Source organism: Gobius niger, assembly GCF_951799975.1.
Source record: "Gobius niger genome assembly, chromosome: 5".
In the NCBI taxonomy this organism is placed as follows: Eukaryota; Metazoa; Chordata; class Actinopteri; order Gobiiformes; family Gobiidae; genus Gobius; species Gobius niger.
In genome coordinates, this window is record NC_136856.1 from 39,339,826 (window position 1) to 39,360,413 (window position 20,588).

The following is a 20,588-nucleotide window of genomic DNA, read 5'->3' on the forward strand; positions in this document are numbered from 1 at the left end:
TGATGGGCTCCAGGTTATCTGGAGCGCTGAGCGCATCATGAGTAAAAGCACAGTACCCCACATACACACACTCCCATGCGCGCTGCTTCGTGGAGAAGGACTTGTTTTTGAACAATGTTTTTAGTTGGGGAGCACGTGGCTCGGTCAGCGCTGTGAGCCGGCACATCCACTTCACAGTCTCTTTCAAGCCTGTCTGAGTGTAAAACGCACGCATCCAACAGTCTACGTGGCGTCTTTCCTGCTGACTTTTGTTTTGTTGTAAAATACAGACTAGCCCACACCTGTCACTGCCTTTGCCCAAAGCCGCTGCAGAGGGACGGAGAAATGCGCATAGATGGGCCGACAGTGGGGACTGTCAGAGCGGGGATGAACAGGGAAGGGGACGGGGGAAAGGGAGCCGACTCCTCCATCGCCATGAGGAGGCAAAAAGATACGCTCAAAACGACTGTCGGAATTGCGATACCAAAAAGTGTTGGATTGCCGGAATGTCGCAATAGAGGGGTGTCGGATTGGCAGTGTGTCGGAATGGCGGTGTGCCAGAATGGCGATTCGACCCCCGTAGGGTTAGTTAGTGCTATATTACTGGATGGATGCTACAAACAATGAGCCGTGGAAAAACCTGGAGCAACGAGGATACACTGAGCCTCCTGGATATTTGGGCAGATACACTAACCCAACTGCTAGAAAAGACACGCAAAAATGTGTTCGTGTTTGGCATGTTTAGCGAGAAAGTGAAGGAGAAAACTTTGCCAAACTTAAATGAAAGTATGAGACGCATTAAGAAGAGTGGAGGAACAGGACCAACAGTTTGTCCCATGGACAGAATAGAAACAAACAGCTCAGCAGACGACCCTTCATCTAAACAAAACACCTCTTCCACCACTTCCTTCCACTAAAACTTGTTTATGCTTTTATTGTTTTATAAAGTCCTGGAATCATTTGAAATTAAACAACTGAGTTCTTGTAACTTCCTCCGTTGCTGTCACAAAGCTTTTGTATTCAAACCACCTCCTCACAGGCAAATACGTACATGCCCATGTCGATGTCTTTGCCTTTGTCATTTTTATGGACAAACCTTTGGACTTCCTTTGCTCAAAGACAGGACAGGAATGACCGAGATCAACAGAGACACGTCGTCTGAACAGGTGAGCCAGATGAACATTTGGATATTAGAGAGGGTAGACTAGGCTTTCACTAAAGTTTATTTGTGCAGATAAAAGACACTGACTGAACTCTGTACAAACATGATTGCTATGGTTCTGAACGTCGGAGCGTCAGAATGTCAAAACATCAGCTAATCAGAAAGACGTCACAGTAAAACAAATCTGAGCGTTGACATTAATCTGATTTCCTTTAAGGCGAGATGCTGCATGTTAAAACAGTGATTTTTCTTGCAGAGGTCAATGCAGAGATTTCTAGTTTGTTTTCTCTTCAACATCTTATACACAGGGCGCATGTGCAGACAAAGAGACTAAATTTTAGGGCCGTTTTCATTCCATTCAAACAACAGTTTTGTAAATGCAGTGCAAGGTTTATAAACAACAAGGGAGGACATGAGAGAAAATGCAAAGAACAGGGACACTGACACCTGTGCTGCTGCTCGTGTGCGTGACTTGCCCCGCACTGTGCACAGACCTGGTCAGGCCGAGAGGTGTGCACGGTTAGCCTGGCATCCAGATTAATCTCTGATGTTTATTAATTAATAAACAGGAGACTAGTCTGGCGACCCTGTCGTAGAAAAGCTACTGCTTGAGGCGGGACTAATGTGGGACAACTGAAGTGCAGCAGCCAATGAGAACATAGCGGATGTGACGACAGAAACAGCGATAAGAAAGTTGTATCATTGGGACATTAACAATGGCGCTCCTGCCACACGGAGTTCAGTAAATGACTTCTGTCGTTTATGTCAGAAAAACTTAAAAATACAAGCAAACCGGAGCATTACGTGAAGCGGTTGCTTGTGTTGAAAAACTACAAAACAAAGGCGCAACAACGTGACCCCCGTTCAGGGAGCTGCTCTGATTGGTCGGTCGGCTCCATATCGCTGCGTCACTTCCTTTGAAAGCGCAAGTGTTGCCAGACCCTCTTCTGTAAAGAAGCGGAGTCTGGTTGGCGAGACTAGTGCGTGGAGTGATGCTGGTTTGGTGGGTAAGGCAAGGCAAGGCAACTTTATTTATACCGCGCATTTTGTACACAAGGCAACTCAATGCGCCTAATGCACGTAACACGGCGTGCACCTCTTGGTGCTGCTGATGCACTGCAATGCGCAGTGTGTGCTTAATAATAATAATTTGATTTTATTGGTCAGGCTTTATGCTTTTGGGCCCGGGTTTGGAAGGGCTCAGATTTTTGGGCCCCATCTTAACATATGGAAGCTTTTTTCACAGGGATTTTACAGATCTCATTCCTGCCCGATTGATTGAGCTTTGAAACAAAAACATTTAAATTTTAGGTATAATAATATTAAAGAACAGTTGAAAGCAGAAGTTTACACTGTATAAAAACACACACATCTATTTTCCCCATTGTGTAACAAGCACAATAACTTTATGTTGGCACTCAGTAAGAATGATGGTCAGTCCAAATCTTCTTCTTTGGATGCAGAAAACCAGAGTGAAGACATAACACAGAACTCAGTGTCACGGAGAAGAAAATCCCCCGCAATAAATTGGCCACTGGACAAATGACAAGCAGACCCACAAAATAAACAGGAGAAAGATGTGGACACACATTCCTTTACAGAGTTTGAGAGTTTCAAAGACTCGAGAAACAAGAATAACTTGATGATGAACTTAAAAAGACACAAATCAAACACCGTCATCATTTAATGTCCAGTTGACCAACACAGACTAACAGAACTCTTTGGGTAATGGACACTTTAACCTAAAATGTCATTTTAAAAACTACTGACTGATTGAAATCAGATATTTGTGAACACTTTATAAATATAAAAAATCTCAGATTTACAAGGTGATCACTTTGTAAATAAAGGCGTTTGTCTAGCGTTAGAAGTTAGAAGCTCATTTGAAACATTGCCGCGGCTCATTAAAGAAAAAGACGTCGCTTTAGTTTGAGGTAGTGTTAACAATAATAAAGAAAGATGATGATCTGATCATCATCACTTTATCTGTTACCATTGATGATCCTTCCTGAAATGTACATGTAATGTACTGTGGTCCCTCGCTATAATGTGGTTCACCTTTCACGGACTCACTGTTTCGCAGATTTATTTTTAGTACAATTTTTGCATGTTTTTTTGTAGAGCGTATGAACGGCATAAACGCATTGTGTTCAGCGTCCTGATTGGCTCGCTGTAGAGTGAGCGTCCTCTCACTGCAGAGAGGATCTCTGTAGTGTCAGCGCACACCGCGCACCTCAGAGTCACAGCAACACAGGCTGGGCATGAGGGGGTCCAACTCTGTGTTTACACTGCTAGCATGTGACGCTCACATGCTAGCAGTTTAGCTGAGACGCTCACGTCTCAGCTAAACTGTCGCCTTCTGAAGCTGAAACTGCTACAATAAAACTTTGGTCGTAGCGACGATTGTCTTCGTTTGAATAAGGGCACAGTAGAGACGAGCTCACGATGTTTCCATCCACGTCTGTAATGTTTATCTAAAAATCTTTTTAGACAAATAAAATCGAACAGTGACACCAGGCATAAGGGAGAACCCGTAATGAGAAAAGTGTATAAAGTGTGTGGTGAGGGGTTTGACAGCCTTAAAACATATATAATAATAAAACTGACTACTTTGCGGATTTCATTTATTGCGGGTTATTTTTAGAATGTAACCCCCGTGATAAACGAGGGAACACCGTGTTTCCAAATCAAAGCCCATCTTGTACCTATTAGACTGCAACACGATAAAACCAATGGATAGGCCTAAAACAGGTACCTTTAGAATGCGTAAAAGATGCACCGGCCAAGGTAGGTCTAACTCACTGTGTGCCTTCTAAATGGTCCCACACACTACTTTTCTTTGCACGCTTTATCCTCCTGTGGTCTGCCTTGACTCTCTAACCTCGAGTGTTTAGCCTGTAGCCTCTTTAACTGTTTGTGCTCATGAAAAACACCTGACCTATTGGTTGATTAGTACAGGCGAGTTATAAAAAAATGATTGTGAGGGAGGGTCTGAGGGATAATTTGTTCACTTCACACTAAGGTTGGGCGATATGGCCAAAAAATAAAATCTCAATTTTTTACTAGTCTGGACAATTACGATTACTCCGCTGAGCATCGTGGTGTTCTCGACTCCGCGCCGTGCATTATAACCGTCTAATGCACGGCTCAGAGTTGTTTAATCCTTACATAACCCTTTATTTAGAAATGGATATTTCTGTTTCAGATATTCCTCGTCTGCTCTCAAAAGTAAAACTTCTTAATAAACCACAGAGTTTTCAAAAGTGTTTTAGTTTTCTCGTCTTCATGCCTCTGCTGTGAGTGACAACCGTCTCCATGGAGACTCAAGGGAAGGGGCGGAGTTAAATGATCCGCTCAGAGCAGAGTGAGAGAAAGGCACAGGAGCAGACTGGAGGAAAGTGGGAAAGAAAAGTCCAGCGTGTCCTCTTAAAACACAACAGGCGATGAAGCAGCAGATCGTCAGAAGGTCTCTGCTTCTCCGCTGGTGTCATTTCACTGCGGAGCGTTGGGAGGACATGGAGGCGGACTCGATTTTACGATTTAACCATTTTCTAAATCATCTGATTTTAAAAGCATGAAGTAATTTAATTTCTCTTAACACAAAAAGGTCTTACCGCAGTAGCGTTTAGTCCACTATCTATAATAGCGTAATTTAGAGATCATGACCAGTCAAACGGTCATCATTAATATTACTACTATGAATATGCATCAGGAATGTATAGCATTCCATTGACTCCTCAACTTTCATCACATATGATTGGTTGATATCAAAATTGTGCCAAAACTGAGTCCAATCCCCTTTAGTTTAAAGTCTTGACAGCAGACAGTGCTCCCCAAATGAAGTTAGAGAGAAGAGAGAGCAGGGCCATCTGTCTGACCTCTGACCTTTCAGAGTCAACTTTTTCCTCTTGTTTGACATACCTTAAAGAGACTAGATGCAAGTTGGTCATGTTTATACTCACTACTGCCACCTCAGGTCTTATGCGTAACTCTATATTAAGCTCGTGCATGACGGCACTACGGCACTTCGGACCCGACTTTTTGAGTGACAGTGCTGGATTTTAGAGGCAGTTGTGCTGAGCTCATTCTACATATTAGGACATGGAAACATGGAACATTTAGGGGGATGAAAATACGTAGTTTTAACATTTTTAAACTCTGTATAGTCCCTTTAAGAATTGCCAGACTTTGACGCATATTATTGTTCAAATTCAAGTGCAACTTCTAAACTGTTGATAATTTTTTGATCGTCACGCAAAATATTAGCAACAGTATGCTAACGCTAGCGGCCGCATGCTACTGCTAATGTCAACTAATCAAGGCTGGGACAGAAACTATATTGGCTCGCCTAAAGAGCGGCCAAATGTAGAAAGTATTTTAGTTTATGAAATAACTGATCTAACATGTTTGCAATGATAAGATCACTATGTGAGTGATTAATGTTAATGCAATGTCTGTCATCTCGCTATATAAGGATATTGTAATAAAGTCCAGTGACCCTTGTTTAATGTTTTTGTATTAGCTTATTAATAGATTGATAAATAATATGTAGCATCTTGTTTGCAAGAAAAATTAAGACTCCATTAATCTGAGACTGGAGAAAATAGGATCATTTACTTTTTTCGGAGAAAGCCAGGACACGGATGTTTTTTAATATCCCCTAATACAGCGTCCCCTGCTGTCACAGTTCAACACTGACACAGTTTACAATTTAGAAGCTTCATACACAGGATTATTAGACAAGACATTCCCCAAAAACAGCATGGGCCTTAGAAAAACCCAAATCGATTGACCTCTACAACAAAAATGAATAAACAATGTCTGTTTTTTTATTTTTGTTTTTTTCACCCCAGATAATCCACAATGAGTTGCTCCAAGCGTCAACGTCCACCTCTGATCAAAGACTGGACCAAAGACGACGTTCGAGAATGGCTCATTTCAGACGTCAAAGTCAATTCCACTTATGCAGAGAGGTTTTTTGATGAAGACGTTTGTGGGGAGTACTTGGTGGACTTCACCAAAAGTGAGATCCTGGACTTGGATATTAAACACGGCCCTGCTGTAAAAATCACATATCATCTCAAACTAGAGAAGGAACAGTCTAAAGCAGAGTCACAGTATCCTGCGTATGTTCACAGCTGGTCAAAGGAGCAGGTGAACCAGTGGCTACTGCAGCACGTGAAGCTCTATGAGAAGTCTGCTCGGCGTCTGCTGGATGAAGAACTGTCAGGAGACTGCCTAGTTTGCTTTGAGAAGCAGGACTTTAAAGATCTGGACATTAAACAAGGCCCAGCTGTGAAGATTCTGGCAGAGCTTGGACGACTGAAAGACAAACCAGAGCCAGTGCTGCAGCCTGTAACAGCTGCTTCTACTGAAGAAGAGGCTAAAGAGCTGTGTGTTCAGGCAAGGCCAAGTGTGTCCCAACCAGTGGTCGAAAGAGTGGTCCAACCAGTGCCACAGAAGACAAGCACAACTTACTTTGAAAGTCTGTATGTTCAAAACACTCCAGGAACTCAGAAGAAACCGCCTCAGCCTCGGTCAGCTCCAAACATGAAGACAACAGAGCAGGTAATGCCTTGTTTTAAAGGAATAGGCCACCGTTTTTACATACTGAGATGTGCGCTCTGCCAGGCAAACGGAGCACATACGCAGCCTCTCCCACATGTCATATAGCTCCGAAAAAGTTCACGATAGAAGCTACCAAGCTCTTCCACGCGTTCCCTATTTAAATAAAGTTACGTGAAGTGTTTTCATGCGAAGTATATTTACACAGAAATGTAGCATGTCGATTTTATAAGCAAATAAAAAGGGGGACTATATTGTGAGGCGTAATGATACGAGGAGCAAAACGTCCGCACAGTAACTCCTAAAGACTTCCCCCCGCTCGCTTCCGTCAATAACCTTTAGGAGTTACTGCATGTTTGCCTGGCAGAGCGCACGGACAAAGACCAGACGGGGATATATTAACTCGGCTAAAGTGAGGTAAGAGCATATCTCAGTATGTAAAAACGGTGGCCTATTCCTTTAACACATTGAGTGCCAAAAACGGAAAAACTATTTTTTGCTGGATTTTTTTTAATTGCGAACTAGACAGTCTAGTACACCTTATATGTGATTTTGGTAGCTCTGTGATGAACAGAAGTGAAATAAATGACGATCAAAAACTTGTGAAAAGCTACGATCTGGACATTTCATATATATTACTGCATTTATTTTATTTTATTTTTTGTCTGAGGGAGCGTGGTGTTGGTAGCGTAAACAGCTGTAAAACTGACACTTCTCTCTCGCTCTCTGGAGCGCGTTTGACAAAGCTTCACATGGAAAAATTGTAACAGTTGATATTTTAACATTTCTCTGAGTTTTTAAATGGTTAAAATCGGTCCATGGACGGCTGAGAAACATCCTGTTAAAGTCTTTAATCTGAGAACCAGACAATGTTGTCTTAAAAAATGGACTTGAAACGAAGATATTTAGGTATTTGCCTCTTCCCATAATGTTAGTGTCTGTCCAGAGAGGTCAGAGGAGGAGAAAGTTGGAGAGTGGAGTTAATCAGAACGGGGAGTGCTATAATTATATAGTTTTATAATTAGTGTCATAAAACACTAATTATCTCAGAATCTCAGGAACCGCGGCACGTAGAATTAAACTGTTTTCACCTATGGTGAGCTTTCAAACGTGCCGTAGCATGTATCCATAGCTATAACATAGAATATGCTGTGGTGCTACAAATATCATGAAAAATTGTCTGGATTGTTGGCACTCGACAGCTAAATCCCAAAAACAGCACGGCACTCAATGTGTTAAATTGCTTATTTATTAAATCAACTGTTGTATGACTGTCTCATTTATTTCTTCATTTTAGGCTTTAGGGACGGCAAGTTTTTCAGATTTACAATGTTTGATTTACAATGCTCTGAATGACCTTCTGGAAGATGAAATGAAGCAATTTTGTTTCTACTTGAGATGCCACAAGTCCAAATACAAGCAGATACCATGGAGTCAACTAGAAAATGTATCTATAACAAAACTGGCTTCATTACTGTGTGACCACTATGTAAAGGATGCACCTCTGGTCACAGTGGATATTCTGCAAAAGATTAACAAAAAGGAAATCGCTTTAGACCTGGAGAATGCAGCAGGTAAGAAGAACTACTCAGCGGCTTTCACTTTCAACTAGAATTAAACATAAAAAACATTTATTGAGTGTGGTTTTTGACCATTATTACTTTTCTTCACTTTTTCAAACACTGATAGGCTGTTTGATTGAAGCTTCCTGGGTGATGGTGGTCTTTGTAATGAGAGGAAGTGTGGTCAAAGCAGGTCCAAGCTCTGAATGAAGTGAATTATTATGCAGCCATTTTCCCTCACACAAAATGGGAAGGAAAAAACAACTGAAAAAACTCTGAAAAGTTACAAAATGTTAATCGCTGGTCAGGGGACGCAGAACTCTTGAAATATCAAAAAGATAATTTGTCACACACAGACAAATTAGCCAACAGGGTCGTGAGAAGTGAGTTGACAAGAAAAGAGGCAAAGTAACTGTCAAAGACGAAGTGAAGGAAGGAAGGACTTAATTTTTAGCTTCTTGCAGGAGACAGACAGAAGCGCTGTTGCGACTGCAAACATCTACGGCAACAGTCCCTCTGATCACTACCATACATTCACAAAGACACACACACGACATTCATAGAGGCCTATTAGTGGTAGTCGATCGGTGGATAACGCAGACACAGGGAGAGCATGCAAACACCACCCAGACCTGAAGGACGAATCTCGCAAAAAAAGGAAAGTGCTATTGGAAAACCAGTCGTGTCAGCATGTGAATGTAAATATGACCTTTAGTGATGTTTTAGTGTTTAGTGACTGATGGCTGTGACGGGTGAATGGTTGAATTAATTATTATTAGTTGTATTTGAGTGGTTAAGTACAAATACATATACATATATATATACATGCATATTGTACATTTTGTAATTTAATTCACCTGCTCAGGGACTGCAGATGGAAACTAGCCCAAGTGAAATCTGGTGCAAAGCATCTTTAATAGTTTTTTGCACATTGTCCCTGTTGAAAAAACAAATAAACTAAAACGAGAAAGACCCCGTCCAGGTGGGAATCGAACCCGGGACTTTCTTGCTGAGAGGCACGAGCGCAATCCGCGCCACCCAAAAATTAAGCATAAAGCCACCAGGAATCATTTGAGCAGCTGTAACCGCTGTATATACTGTCCAGAAGTACAAGGTGTTCAGAGCTTAGTGACATTGCGTGAGAAAACACAACCACAATTGATCAAGACACATCGGCTGAAATAAGTCAGAGTGACTGAATGGACTGATGAGATCAGAGTGACTCTGGACGGACGGTCAGTGTGACTCTGGACGGACTGCTGAGAGGGATCACAGCTGGATCACTAATGGGCATAAAGCTCTACTCTGACTTTCAGGCCAGCAAAATGGAGGAGGAGCTCTGGGTGGGCAGGTATGATTGAAGTTGAGTGATAGATCATTTCAATTTGGAAGTGGAATTGAAACTTTGTATAGGTTGGCAGTTCCATTTAGATGCTTTTAGATTTGAGTAAAGCCGACAGGAGAAAACATGGTGAGTTCAAGGAACAGGCCACTGTTTTTCCATACTGAGATATGTTCTTACCTTAGCATATACGAGTTGATGAACTGTCTGGTCTTTGTCCCTGTGCTCAGTCATGCAAATGTTGTTAGCATTTAGCATCTCCCAGCATAGGTATAGCTCCAAACTAGAGAGAGTTAGAAGCGTCCAAGCTGTTCCACGTTTTCCCTGTTTAAATACAGTTACGTGACACTTTACATGATCCAAGTGTAGCTACACAAAATTAACCTTTTTCTAAGCAGATAGAAAGGAGCACTATATTGTGAGGCGTAATAACACCTGGAGTACTTCGACATCCACGCTGTAATATCGTCAAAGTACTCTGACAAGCTATTAACAATTTGTGATTTTTCAGAGTCTCCTTCCCATTTGCACAGCGGATTCAGAGCGTGGTCATGCTTTGACCAAACTTCCTCTCATTACAAACATCGCCATCACCAAGGACACTTTAATCCTATTCAGTTTTATATGGTTCGGTGTTTGAAAATGTGAAGAAACAATAACACTATGGTCAAAAAACTCATTTGCGTAATAATTGTGCACATAGTGTTCAATCCGTATGAGGCTTTGCCATATGGCTTCTGATAATCACTTTAATCACAGGTCTACTGATGTCCAAAGATTTGGAGTCAAAGACTATTATACCAGTTGAAGCTGATCAAGGGGAAAAGCTGAAGAATCTGTTGACATGTGGAGGAAACACACTGGACAACTATGGGAAGTTTGTCGTTGTCTTGAATAAGAGCTTTCCAGACCAGGCGCAGCACCTGCACTTTCTGACCAAACTTAAACTCTTCTGTGTGCTGGACTTTGACCCGGACTCGGTGCATCTCGGAGGTGTGTGCCATTCCTACAGAGAGTTAAGGATAGCCAACCTGCACAACCCTTCTCAGTATCAAGGAACAACAGATGTAGTTATAAAGAATTTAAACTTACATAAGCAGACTAGCTGGGTTTTCTGTAATGGAAGAAATGACCTAGAAGACACTTCCCACCAAGACCTCGACTATAAAACCTGGCTGAAGACTTTATGTAGAGATGTGGAACAACTAGTTTCAATCATTTGCAAACCGGAGGTTTTATGTCCTGGAGAATTCCTGATTATATTTGTCCTGCTGTCTCCAGTAGAGACAGAAAAAGATCCTCTGTTTGAGACCTACAGATGTTTCTACAAAAACACGTCAGAGAAAAACATAGTCACACTGTGCGAGTCCAAGAGCATATTTTCACAATGGAAGAAGCTGATTCAGGAAAAATGTGACACAGACATCAGCCCATTCTCCATAAACGAGCTGAGTCTCAGTGAAATCAACGGAACCATCATGGCCCTGGGTCCACCCAGTCAGTCAGCCGTCAAACTACTATACTATGTACAGCCTTTCTTTGTTTCCGATGATCACTCGTCCCACCAGGATTACTGCACACTGTGCCACGTTAATCGATAATATATTTACAAATGTCTTAAATAGCAGAATAACAAGTGGAATACTGGTTAATGATATCAGCGACCATCTGCCAATTTTCATATCATTCGAAAATAGAGTAAAACAGGAAAAGGAAAACGAAATAGTTATAAAAAAGATCAGATTAAGATCTGAATACTCAACAAAGGCTCTGAACCAAAGCCTAGTCGAACAAAATTGGAATGGCGTATTACAAGAAAACGATATAAATAAAGCGTATAATAGTTTCGTTGACATATTTACTCAGCTATATGACCAACATTGCCCTGTGGAAACATATATACAAACACCGAGAAGGAAAACTACGCCGTGGATGACGAAAGGATTAGTAAATGCATGCAAAAAGAAAAACACCTTATATAAAAAATATATAAGGCAAAGAACATTGCGAAATGAAACAAGATATAAAACATACAAAAATAAATTAACTAATATAATAAAGAACTGCAAAAAACTCTACTATAGAGATCTGATTGAAAAAAACAAAAACAACATGAAAGGATTATGGGCGGTATTGAATAATGTAATAAACAAGAATTATCAAAAAGCTGCATTTCCAGAGTATATAATCAAAGATGGTGGTAAAATAACAGATGAAGAAGCCCTTGTAAATGCATTCAATGACTATTTCGTCAACATAGGACCACAACTAGCATCAAATATTGCAACAACGCATGAAGCTGACCGCACAAATATAACAAGCAATGTACACTCATTATTCCTAACTGCAACAAATGAAAATGAAATTATTAAAATAGTCAGCGAGTGTAAAAATAAAAAGTCAACTGACTGGAACAACCTAGATATGACCATAATTAAAAAAGTAATATGTAACATAGCCAAGCCCTTAACTCATATTTGCAACACATCAATGCAAAATGGAGAATTTCCAAATAAAATGAAAATAGCTAAGGTCATTCCAATTTATAAATGTGGGGAGAGTCATCAATTAAATAACTACCGGCCAATATCTATCCTGCCTCAGTTATCCAAAATCCTGGAAAAACTGTTTGCCATACGGCTGAATGGATTCATTGAAAAACACAATCTACTTAATGATGGTCAATACGGATTCAGAAACAATAGATCGACTGCTCTTGCTCTGGTGGATACTATAGAAAATATAACCGATAAAATTGAAGATAAAATGTATTCTGTAGGTATATTCATAGACCTCAAAAAGGCCTTTGATACAATTGATCACTGTATACTTCTAAGGAAATTACTACAACTTGGGATAAGGGGAATCGCGTACAACTGGATAAAATCTTATTTAACTGACCGTCAGCAATATGTACAGATGGGAGAGCACAGGTCAAGATTGAGGAGAATCATTTGTGGAGTCCCACAAGGCTCAATATTAGGTCCAATAATGTTCCTGATATATATAAATGATTTATGTAATGAATCATCAAAACTGAAATGTGTACTATTCGCGGACGACACCACAATACTGTGCTCAAACAAAGATCTGCAGCTGCTCGAGACCGAGATCACAGAAGAACTAGATAAACTTAAAAAGTGGTTAAATACAAATAAATTATCACTAAATATATCAAAAACAAAGATGATGCTTTTTGGCAAACGAAATAAGGACATCCCTATTCAAATTAAAATAGATAACGTTGAAATTGAGAGAGTAAAAGAGCACAAATTTCTGGGAGTGATCCTCAGTCACGACATCAGCTGGAGACCGCAAATAAATAGCATACGTTCAAAATTGGTCAAAAACATTGCTATTATGAGCAAATGTAGACATTTACTAGATCACAAATCTCTCCTCAACTTGTATGGTTCACTCATCTCCCCTTACCTGAATTACTGCTCAGAAGTCTGGGGGAATACCTATAGCAGCCACTTGGTGGCAATATATAGACTACAAAAAAAGGCTATCAGAATTGTACACAATGTTGGTTTCAGGGAACATACAAATGCGCTATTTTTAAATTCCAAACTTCTAAAACTAGAAGATCTAGTGAAGCTGAAATCATTATTAGTATTGTATAAAGCGAGGAACAAACAGCTTCCTGGGAATATACAAAAACTCTTCACAGACAGAGAGGGGGGACATAATCTAAGGAGAATGCTTAACTTCAAAATACAGTATGCAAGTTCTACCCTTAAGACCCAATGTATCACTCGAAGAGGTGTGAACCTATGGAATGACTTAAATGATGACTTAAAAAACGCCTCTAACTTACAACAATTTAAAAAACTATATAAGATAAATATGATTAAGAAATACGCTAATGAACATAAATCATAAGTCACATGGGTTCATTCTGTCCGAGTGCTTGTTGAACTTGGCTCATAAATGAGATCACATATTGCTGCTGAAGAAAGTTTACCATGTAAATACCAACACATTACTGCTTCAACCACTAGTCAATGGATTGACAAACAAAATAGTGTGATCAAATCATTACTAACATAACCATTACGCTCCCAAAAAGATTCTGGCCATACTAAAAAGAGAGAAATAGAAAATTGAAAGAAAATGATGCTTCAATCACTCTGCTGCTCCGTTGACATTGTCATGGTCATTACTATTTTCACACACAAGAACCAAAGAGAATCTGAGCCGACAGGCCTCTGTCTTTTAATGCAACATACAGAAAGGACTACAGACAGACAACTTCCTAGGGTAGCCGAGTGGGACTAGTCGGATGGGGGCTCCCCCCCCATCAACTGGTCCACACCCTGGTTTCTTAATGCACTACACAGAATAGGGCACATACACCAACCATGAAAAATGCTCACACACAAATACTCTGTAGTTGTGAAGATGATAATGTCTATAAGAAAGCAGCAAGGAATAATAAAAAAATTAAAATATATATAAAAATATAAATATAAATAAAAATAAAAAAATAAAAAAAATAACTACCATAATAAGATACCAGAATTGATATATAACCATCTGTTTATTTCCATCATAGAAATAGACAACTTTCTAACCTAATGGTCCACCAGTAATGATTGGTATTACATAGTTTAAGAAATGCTCCATGTCACCACACAGGTATCTCGCTCCAGATTGATGCTCACTGATAACCTGTACAATGCGTTCCATTATGAAATATACAATGTACGGTAAAATACAAATGATGTCAGTGAATATGACTTGTTATAACTGAAAGAATGAACTGAATGTAATTCATTGGCAAGTGCACACGTGATTACTATGCGTCTACTTGCTTGTGGAAACTAAATCAATTCCAAATTGACAGGATGTTGAACAAAAAAGGAAAAAGGAGAAAAAATAAATAAATAAATAAATATATATATATATATATATATATAAAAAGTCACTACTGAATATGTACAGCACGAGGGTGATTAATAATGGTGAATGAGGGGTAGGCACTCATAAGCTCTGCTTCAGCCTACTCCTTTTGAGCATAATTGTGATGAAATGTTTAAATAACTGTAAAAAAATATATATATGAATGTAAACAGCTCAAATAAACAGCTCAATCAATCAATCAATCAATCAAACTGCTGCCCTCTTCAGACTTCAGCTTTGTTGAGCTGAAGCAGAGAGATGAGGACCTGATGACTGCTCTGGAGGTTCTGTGTGTCAACCAGTGTGAAAACATCCACGATGAGAGCAGCGAACAGTTCAGACAGTTTAAACTGAAGCAAGAGGAGGAATTCTACAGAGGAGGCAAAGTAAAGTGGTGGAACTTCTATTTCTGTGACAAAGACATGGAGCGGCCCTTCATCAAGAGAGACAAGTATGAAAATCTGAAGAAGATGATCAGAACTCAATTCAAGGATCCCCAAAACACCTGCGTTCTTCTATCTCTCTTTCATCATCCAGGCTGTGGAGCCACCACTCTGGCAATGCATCTCATGTGGGACTCACGCAAAGAGCTCAGGTGTGCAGTGTTGAAGGACAACAAAGTCTCGAAAGAGGAAGTGGCTCAGCAAATCCTGAAATTTATGAAACTTGAAAATGAAAAGCCGTGCACAGTTTTACTCTTAGTGGATGATTCCAAGGAAACAGAAACAGATGAGCTTGTAAATCTACTTCAGAAAATCATGTTTGACATGAACATGGGCTGCACCCATCCCTGTAAGGTGATCATCCTCAACTGTGTCCGCAACCACAGCCCAAGGGACCAGTACAGAAAGCACAGCACAACTCGCTGTCAGTATCTCACTGCATCACTGACCCCACAAGAGCAGCAGGACTTTGAAAAGAAACTCAAAGAGCTGGGAGAGACTCACAATAAACCTGAAAACTTTTACAGTTTCATGCTCATGAAAAGTAATTTTGATTCGCGCTACACAAGTGACCTTGCCTCCAATACTTTGGAGAACTTTGACATCAGCACTAAGAAGGCCAGACTATTCGCTTTTCTAGCCTTGCTTAGCACATATGTGGCTGATTCAGAAATCTCCCTCTCCCTCTGTGAAGACTTCCTTGGGTCCAAAATGTATCAATGGGAAGTGGACAGTATGCTAAAAGGAATGGTTCCATACTCAAACCTCCTCATCATAGAGAGGGTTGAAGACCGGGGAGGATACAAGGGAGTTCGAATCCTGCATAATCAAATAGCTACCGCCTGTGTGGAAGAGCTGGAGAAAAAGTACAAGCTCAAAGTGAGCGATATTACAACAGAGATCCTTCATTGTGACCTCTTTTTTAGTACTGGTGTGGTTAAGAACAGACTTATGGTTTTCATTGAGCAAATGCTGATTGAACGACAGCGGAAACAAGATGGAGAAAGGGAACCGTTTTCACCACTTGTTAAACAAATCCACAACAAACAAGGACGACAAACTGTCCAAGACATTTTTGTTAAAGCCTCTTCCAGGTTTGAAACCAGTGCATCTATTCCCCAGGCCTTGGCCAGATATCTGTACATCAACGAGCAGGACTGTCCTGAGGCTTTGAAATGGGCACAAAAGGCAAAGAAAATAGCAGAAAACCCATTTACTTTGGACACAATCGCCCAGGTTTACAAAAGTAACTTAAAACACAACATGGAACGAGAAAAGCAAAACAAATCCCACACTCCTGAAGATCTTGATGCAAACCTTAAAATAGCAGCCAATGCAATATCAGCCTTTGAAAGGGCTCAAGAACTTGCAAAAACACTTCATGACACTAAAGAAGAACCAGAAGATGATCAAGACTATCCCAGAAAGTCGTACACAATTTACGGCTATGTTGGAGTTGTGGAAATAGCGTTTTTAGTATTTGAGGTATTGGGCCGATTACCATTTTTTCAAAGTACAGACCCAATGAGCAAGATGTATCTAAGGAGTTTTTTAGAAGGAAGTATTCCATCAGAAGTGTGCACATGGAAAACAGTGAAATCAATGACCAATACATGAAGGTCATCTGTGAAAATGAGCATTTTCTACTTTATCTGAAAAACAACGTAAAAGAAACATTTGAAATTCTTGAATATTTCTTCACGTACCTGAAAGCTAACAGTTCAGAGTTTCACTCAAAGAACCGGAGAACCGTCTGTGCACATTTTAAAAAGTATGTCACCCTGTTTTGCACTAAACCAGAGCAAGTGCAAAGAGAGCAGCATAGCAATCCCCCAACTTGCTTTGAAAATAAGAATTGAACAATGGAGACTGTTCTTGGAAGAGAAAAATGCAGACACTTTTTCAGGCATCATTCAACATTTGGAAACACCAGCCAAAGAGATGGAGGAGATCACACAGGCATATGCATATCTGCATGAAAACAGACAGTTTAGCAGCAAACCCCAAGCGACTAAAATAACCACCAACTACATTCTGTCTAACATTGTTCTTCACCTTTCAAACCCAAAGTCCAAACATGTACTGAGTTACAAAGAACTGTCCGATTTGCTTCACAAAAATCTGCAGGATGTGGGTCTTCGTTCCAACTTCCCAGACCCGTACTACACGGCCCTGCTGCTGTTCTGGCCTGGTCCTTCAGACAAAACCACAGAAATCCAAACATATGTCACTGCAATCCGATACTCGTCCCGAAAGCTCCTGTCTGCTTATTTCAAGAGCAGAAGCACCGTTGCCCACCTCTTTCTGGCAAAAGGATCAGGACTCAAACGGCTTGTTTCCAAGTTACAGTTGGATGAAAACTTTAAGGGAATGTCTCGCGGAAACCTCGCACAGCTGTGGCGCAGTGGGGACATCTTCAAAGAAAGGTCTATCAAAGACCAGCTCCTTCGAGTCAGAGGAACCAGTGAAGAAGGTGAAGTCTATGCTGAATATGGACGACAGAAAGTTCATGTTCATCCAGCTCTGATTTTAGGCACAAGAAGTGGCTTCAGCACCGAGAAGGTGTCCTTTTTCCTGGGTTTTGCCATCAATGGACCCCTGGCTTACGATATTAAAAATGAGAATTGAGTCAATTAATCAAACCAGTTTGATAGTACACTTAGATTATTCTGTTTGCTGACATGACAAATGCACAGTTCCCTGAATGGCACAGGGTGCTCTAGTTTCCCCTAAGTCTAAAAACATGTACAATAGGCCTGGTTGAGCAAGAGTGTCTTTGAGAGTAAGAGTGGGGGACAATGAGTAGAAATTAACCTTTGACTACCCATGCACTGTTCAACATGCTCATATATATATACACTTTGTTTTTATGATGACATATTTTCAAGTATATTTTTGATTAAATTACTCGGTATTTGAAGTTCCATAAATAAAGCAGCCTTATTGTGGTTTTTTCAGTTTCGTTTTTGCCTTCATGCAGTGAGCTCTTGAAATAGAAACAGGTCAGCCGACACGCCCAACCCACCTGTCCTCTTACACACCATTGTTCCTAATCCTGTGTATTGTGTTCAATGCCCTCTCACTTCTGTAAATGTTTTCTAAATGAGATAAAGGATAAAAGATAAAGCAGTTGAGGCCTCACAGTTTGCTGGCGGGCGTCTCGTGCGGGCGCAGGATGCCGAGCTCCTGGACCTCGTACGTCTTCATGAGATGCGCTGACATGATGCGGTCGCCTTTCTTCATACTCCCTCCAAACAGCGCCACGTTGGCGAGCACGCCACGGTAATGGTCGAAGTTCGAGTCGAAGACGAGGGCTCTGAGCGGCGAGTCGGGCTGCACCGCCGGGCTGAGGGAGAGAAGGGGATCATGGAATGCTTAAGGAAAAACTGCTTTCTTCATTTCAGGCCAGGCACTGCAGTGAAAACTGATTTTTCATACAGACTTGAGTCTAGTTGTCCTTAACATCTAACAGCCCAAACTCTCTTCACCATGCTTGGTATCCACATGACGCACAGAATCTAATCTCGCAATATTTTTGGGGACTAACAACTTAATTTAATTGCTTTGTCGCTCAAAAAAAGCATAATTGTCTTGAACAGACTATAAAAGGGCAGGAAAAAAAATATTTTTAACTATTTTTCCCACATTTGAATATGATAAAAACGATATGATAATTTTAAAGGAACAGGCCACCATTTTTCCATACTGAGATATGTTCTTACCTGAGCTTAGACGAGTTGATGTGTACCTGTCTGGTCTTTGTGTGTGCCCTCAGTCACGCAAACCGACCAAAGATGTATGTATTTCTATAGCTCCAAACGGGGTGAAGTTAGAAGCGACCAAGCTCTTCCACGGGCACAAAGACCAGACAGGTACACATCAACTCGTCTAAGCTCAGGTAAGAACATATCTCAGTCTGGAAAAACGATGGCCTGTTCCTTTAATGCAACAAACAAAAAATCATGGCATTTTTCATTTCATAAGATTTGTAAACATTCAGTCATATTGAGGATTGAGGGGAATTTTCATTTTTAAAACTAAATTGGACACAATGGGAAAACGTCTGAGCAAAAGGTTGTGCAAAATTTCAGTCAAAGCAACATCGGAATTAGTTTAAGACCAGAGTTTGTGTTTTTGACAAATGTTCGAAGCAAAAATAGTTGAGCAATGTCAAATAAAATATTTGCAACTAAAACTATAAATCAAACCATGGAATGAGGGAAATTGTGATATTCAACTCACGGTGGGATTCTCTCCACGACGGCCTCCAGAACTTTGTCCACGTTGGTGCCAAGTTTAGCTGAAATCTGAAAAAAGTTTAGTTGGAATCATTCAATTGAAAATAAAACAGGTTCAATAAAAGAATTTACAGAAGAGAAATACTGTAGAAAAACTAAGTGGAGGGACTAAAGTATGAACTGTTCAACTTCTCCACATAGTAAGACCAAAGAAAGAAGGCACAGGGGCGTTCAGTTGTAAATAATAAAATGACCTCAGACACGCGTGATGTTCCATAACAAGGCAGCACATCGAGATGAATGAGCGCTCTGTAAAAGCAGCCGTTTTAAATGTGTTCCCATTATTATCCCAATAAAAGACCCACAGACTTAAAACAGAAAAGAAATGAAGATTAGTCTTAATATGTATTTATTAAGTTTTGGGGGATTTAAATAAACTGCATTTCCCTCTAATGTATATAAACACCTGAAGTTCGTATTGAACCATTTAAAACTGTAAGCTGTATAACGGTAGCCATGGGCCGGTCCATATATTGGGCGGTTGATATATCGAACCAATATCACCGATATTTCCAGAACCAAAAGCTGATTTTTGTGTTTAAAACAAGCTCCCTCTGAAGAACCGACTAAACATGAATGTGCTAAATAAATCAGCCCTCAAACAGATTTATAGACCAGACATCTTTAAAAATGTTGTTAAAATATCGTTATCTTTTGGTTGTTTTTAGTAGCATTTTTGTCGCCAGCTTTGTTGCTTTTTCATCAGTTTTTCTGCACTTTTTTTAAACTTTTCCCAAGAAGCTTTAAAATTTGTGTAATGCCAAATTTTAGAAGATGTACTTGGTTAAAGCGGAGATTAACTTGTTAACTATAGGCTCTTAAAAAATGACGTAAAATAAAATGACTTAAAGCAATACTATAAGTCGCACTTTTTTTCATAGTTTGGCTGGGGGTGCGACTAATGTGTGATTTTTTTCCCTCCTTTTTAAAAAAATTCTAAATACTTTCACATGCCACTAGAGGGAACTGCAGGCTAATCGAGCAGCAGAAAGAAGGTTAGGAGTGAGCGAGAAGCGGAGGTTGCTGCAATGAAGTAAACAAAACAAGCTAATCATGGGCTAAAAGCTAGAGCCACAGCTAGAGGAACGAGTTCGCAGATGAGAGCTTAAAAACATGCTGCCGGGAGAAGCTTGTCAACGGTGCAGTTACATCTCCCCATCTCGTCCCCAGGTAGTTGCCAGTTATGTGACGTTAACATACCAGACACCTATTTAGTTCATTGTTGATGCTTCATGTTATTAACCAACAATGTGTTACCTTAGCATACCTATTCAGCCTGTTGTTTTTTCTTCATTAGGCAATGTTTGACTAGTGCGTCTTATACTCCGGAGC

General features: G+C 40.3%; 2 protein-coding genes and 1 pseudogene across 3 annotated transcripts in view; 2 read left to right on the forward strand and 1 right to left on the reverse strand.

Annotated features, from left to right (window-relative positions):
* LOC306962771 (uncharacterized protein) overlaps positions 1-20,588 on the forward strand; it is a 1,040,752-nt gene that overhangs the window by 160,292 nt on the left and 859,872 nt on the right. The window lies entirely within an intron of this gene.
* Positions 1-20,588, reverse strand: part of guf1 (GTP binding elongation factor GUF1) — a 35,989-nt gene that overhangs the window by 6,095 nt on the left and 9,306 nt on the right. The window contains exons 7-8 of the mRNA XM_079556003.1: positions 19,201-19,265; positions 18,101-18,304 (exon numbers count right to left, since the gene is read on the reverse strand). Coding sequence (XP_079412129.1) covers positions 18,101-18,304; positions 19,201-19,265 — 269 coding nt within the window. The remainder of the gene's footprint in view (positions 1-18,100; positions 18,305-19,200; positions 19,266-20,588) is intronic.
* On the forward strand, positions 1,127-17,616 carry LOC306962769 (sterile alpha motif domain-containing protein 9-like; annotated as a pseudogene). The gene is made up of 5 exons (XR_013794277.1): positions 1,127-1,145; positions 5,995-6,709; positions 8,004-8,280; positions 10,370-11,107; positions 14,702-17,616. The product of XR_013794277.1 is annotated as a sterile alpha motif domain-containing protein 9-like (transcript).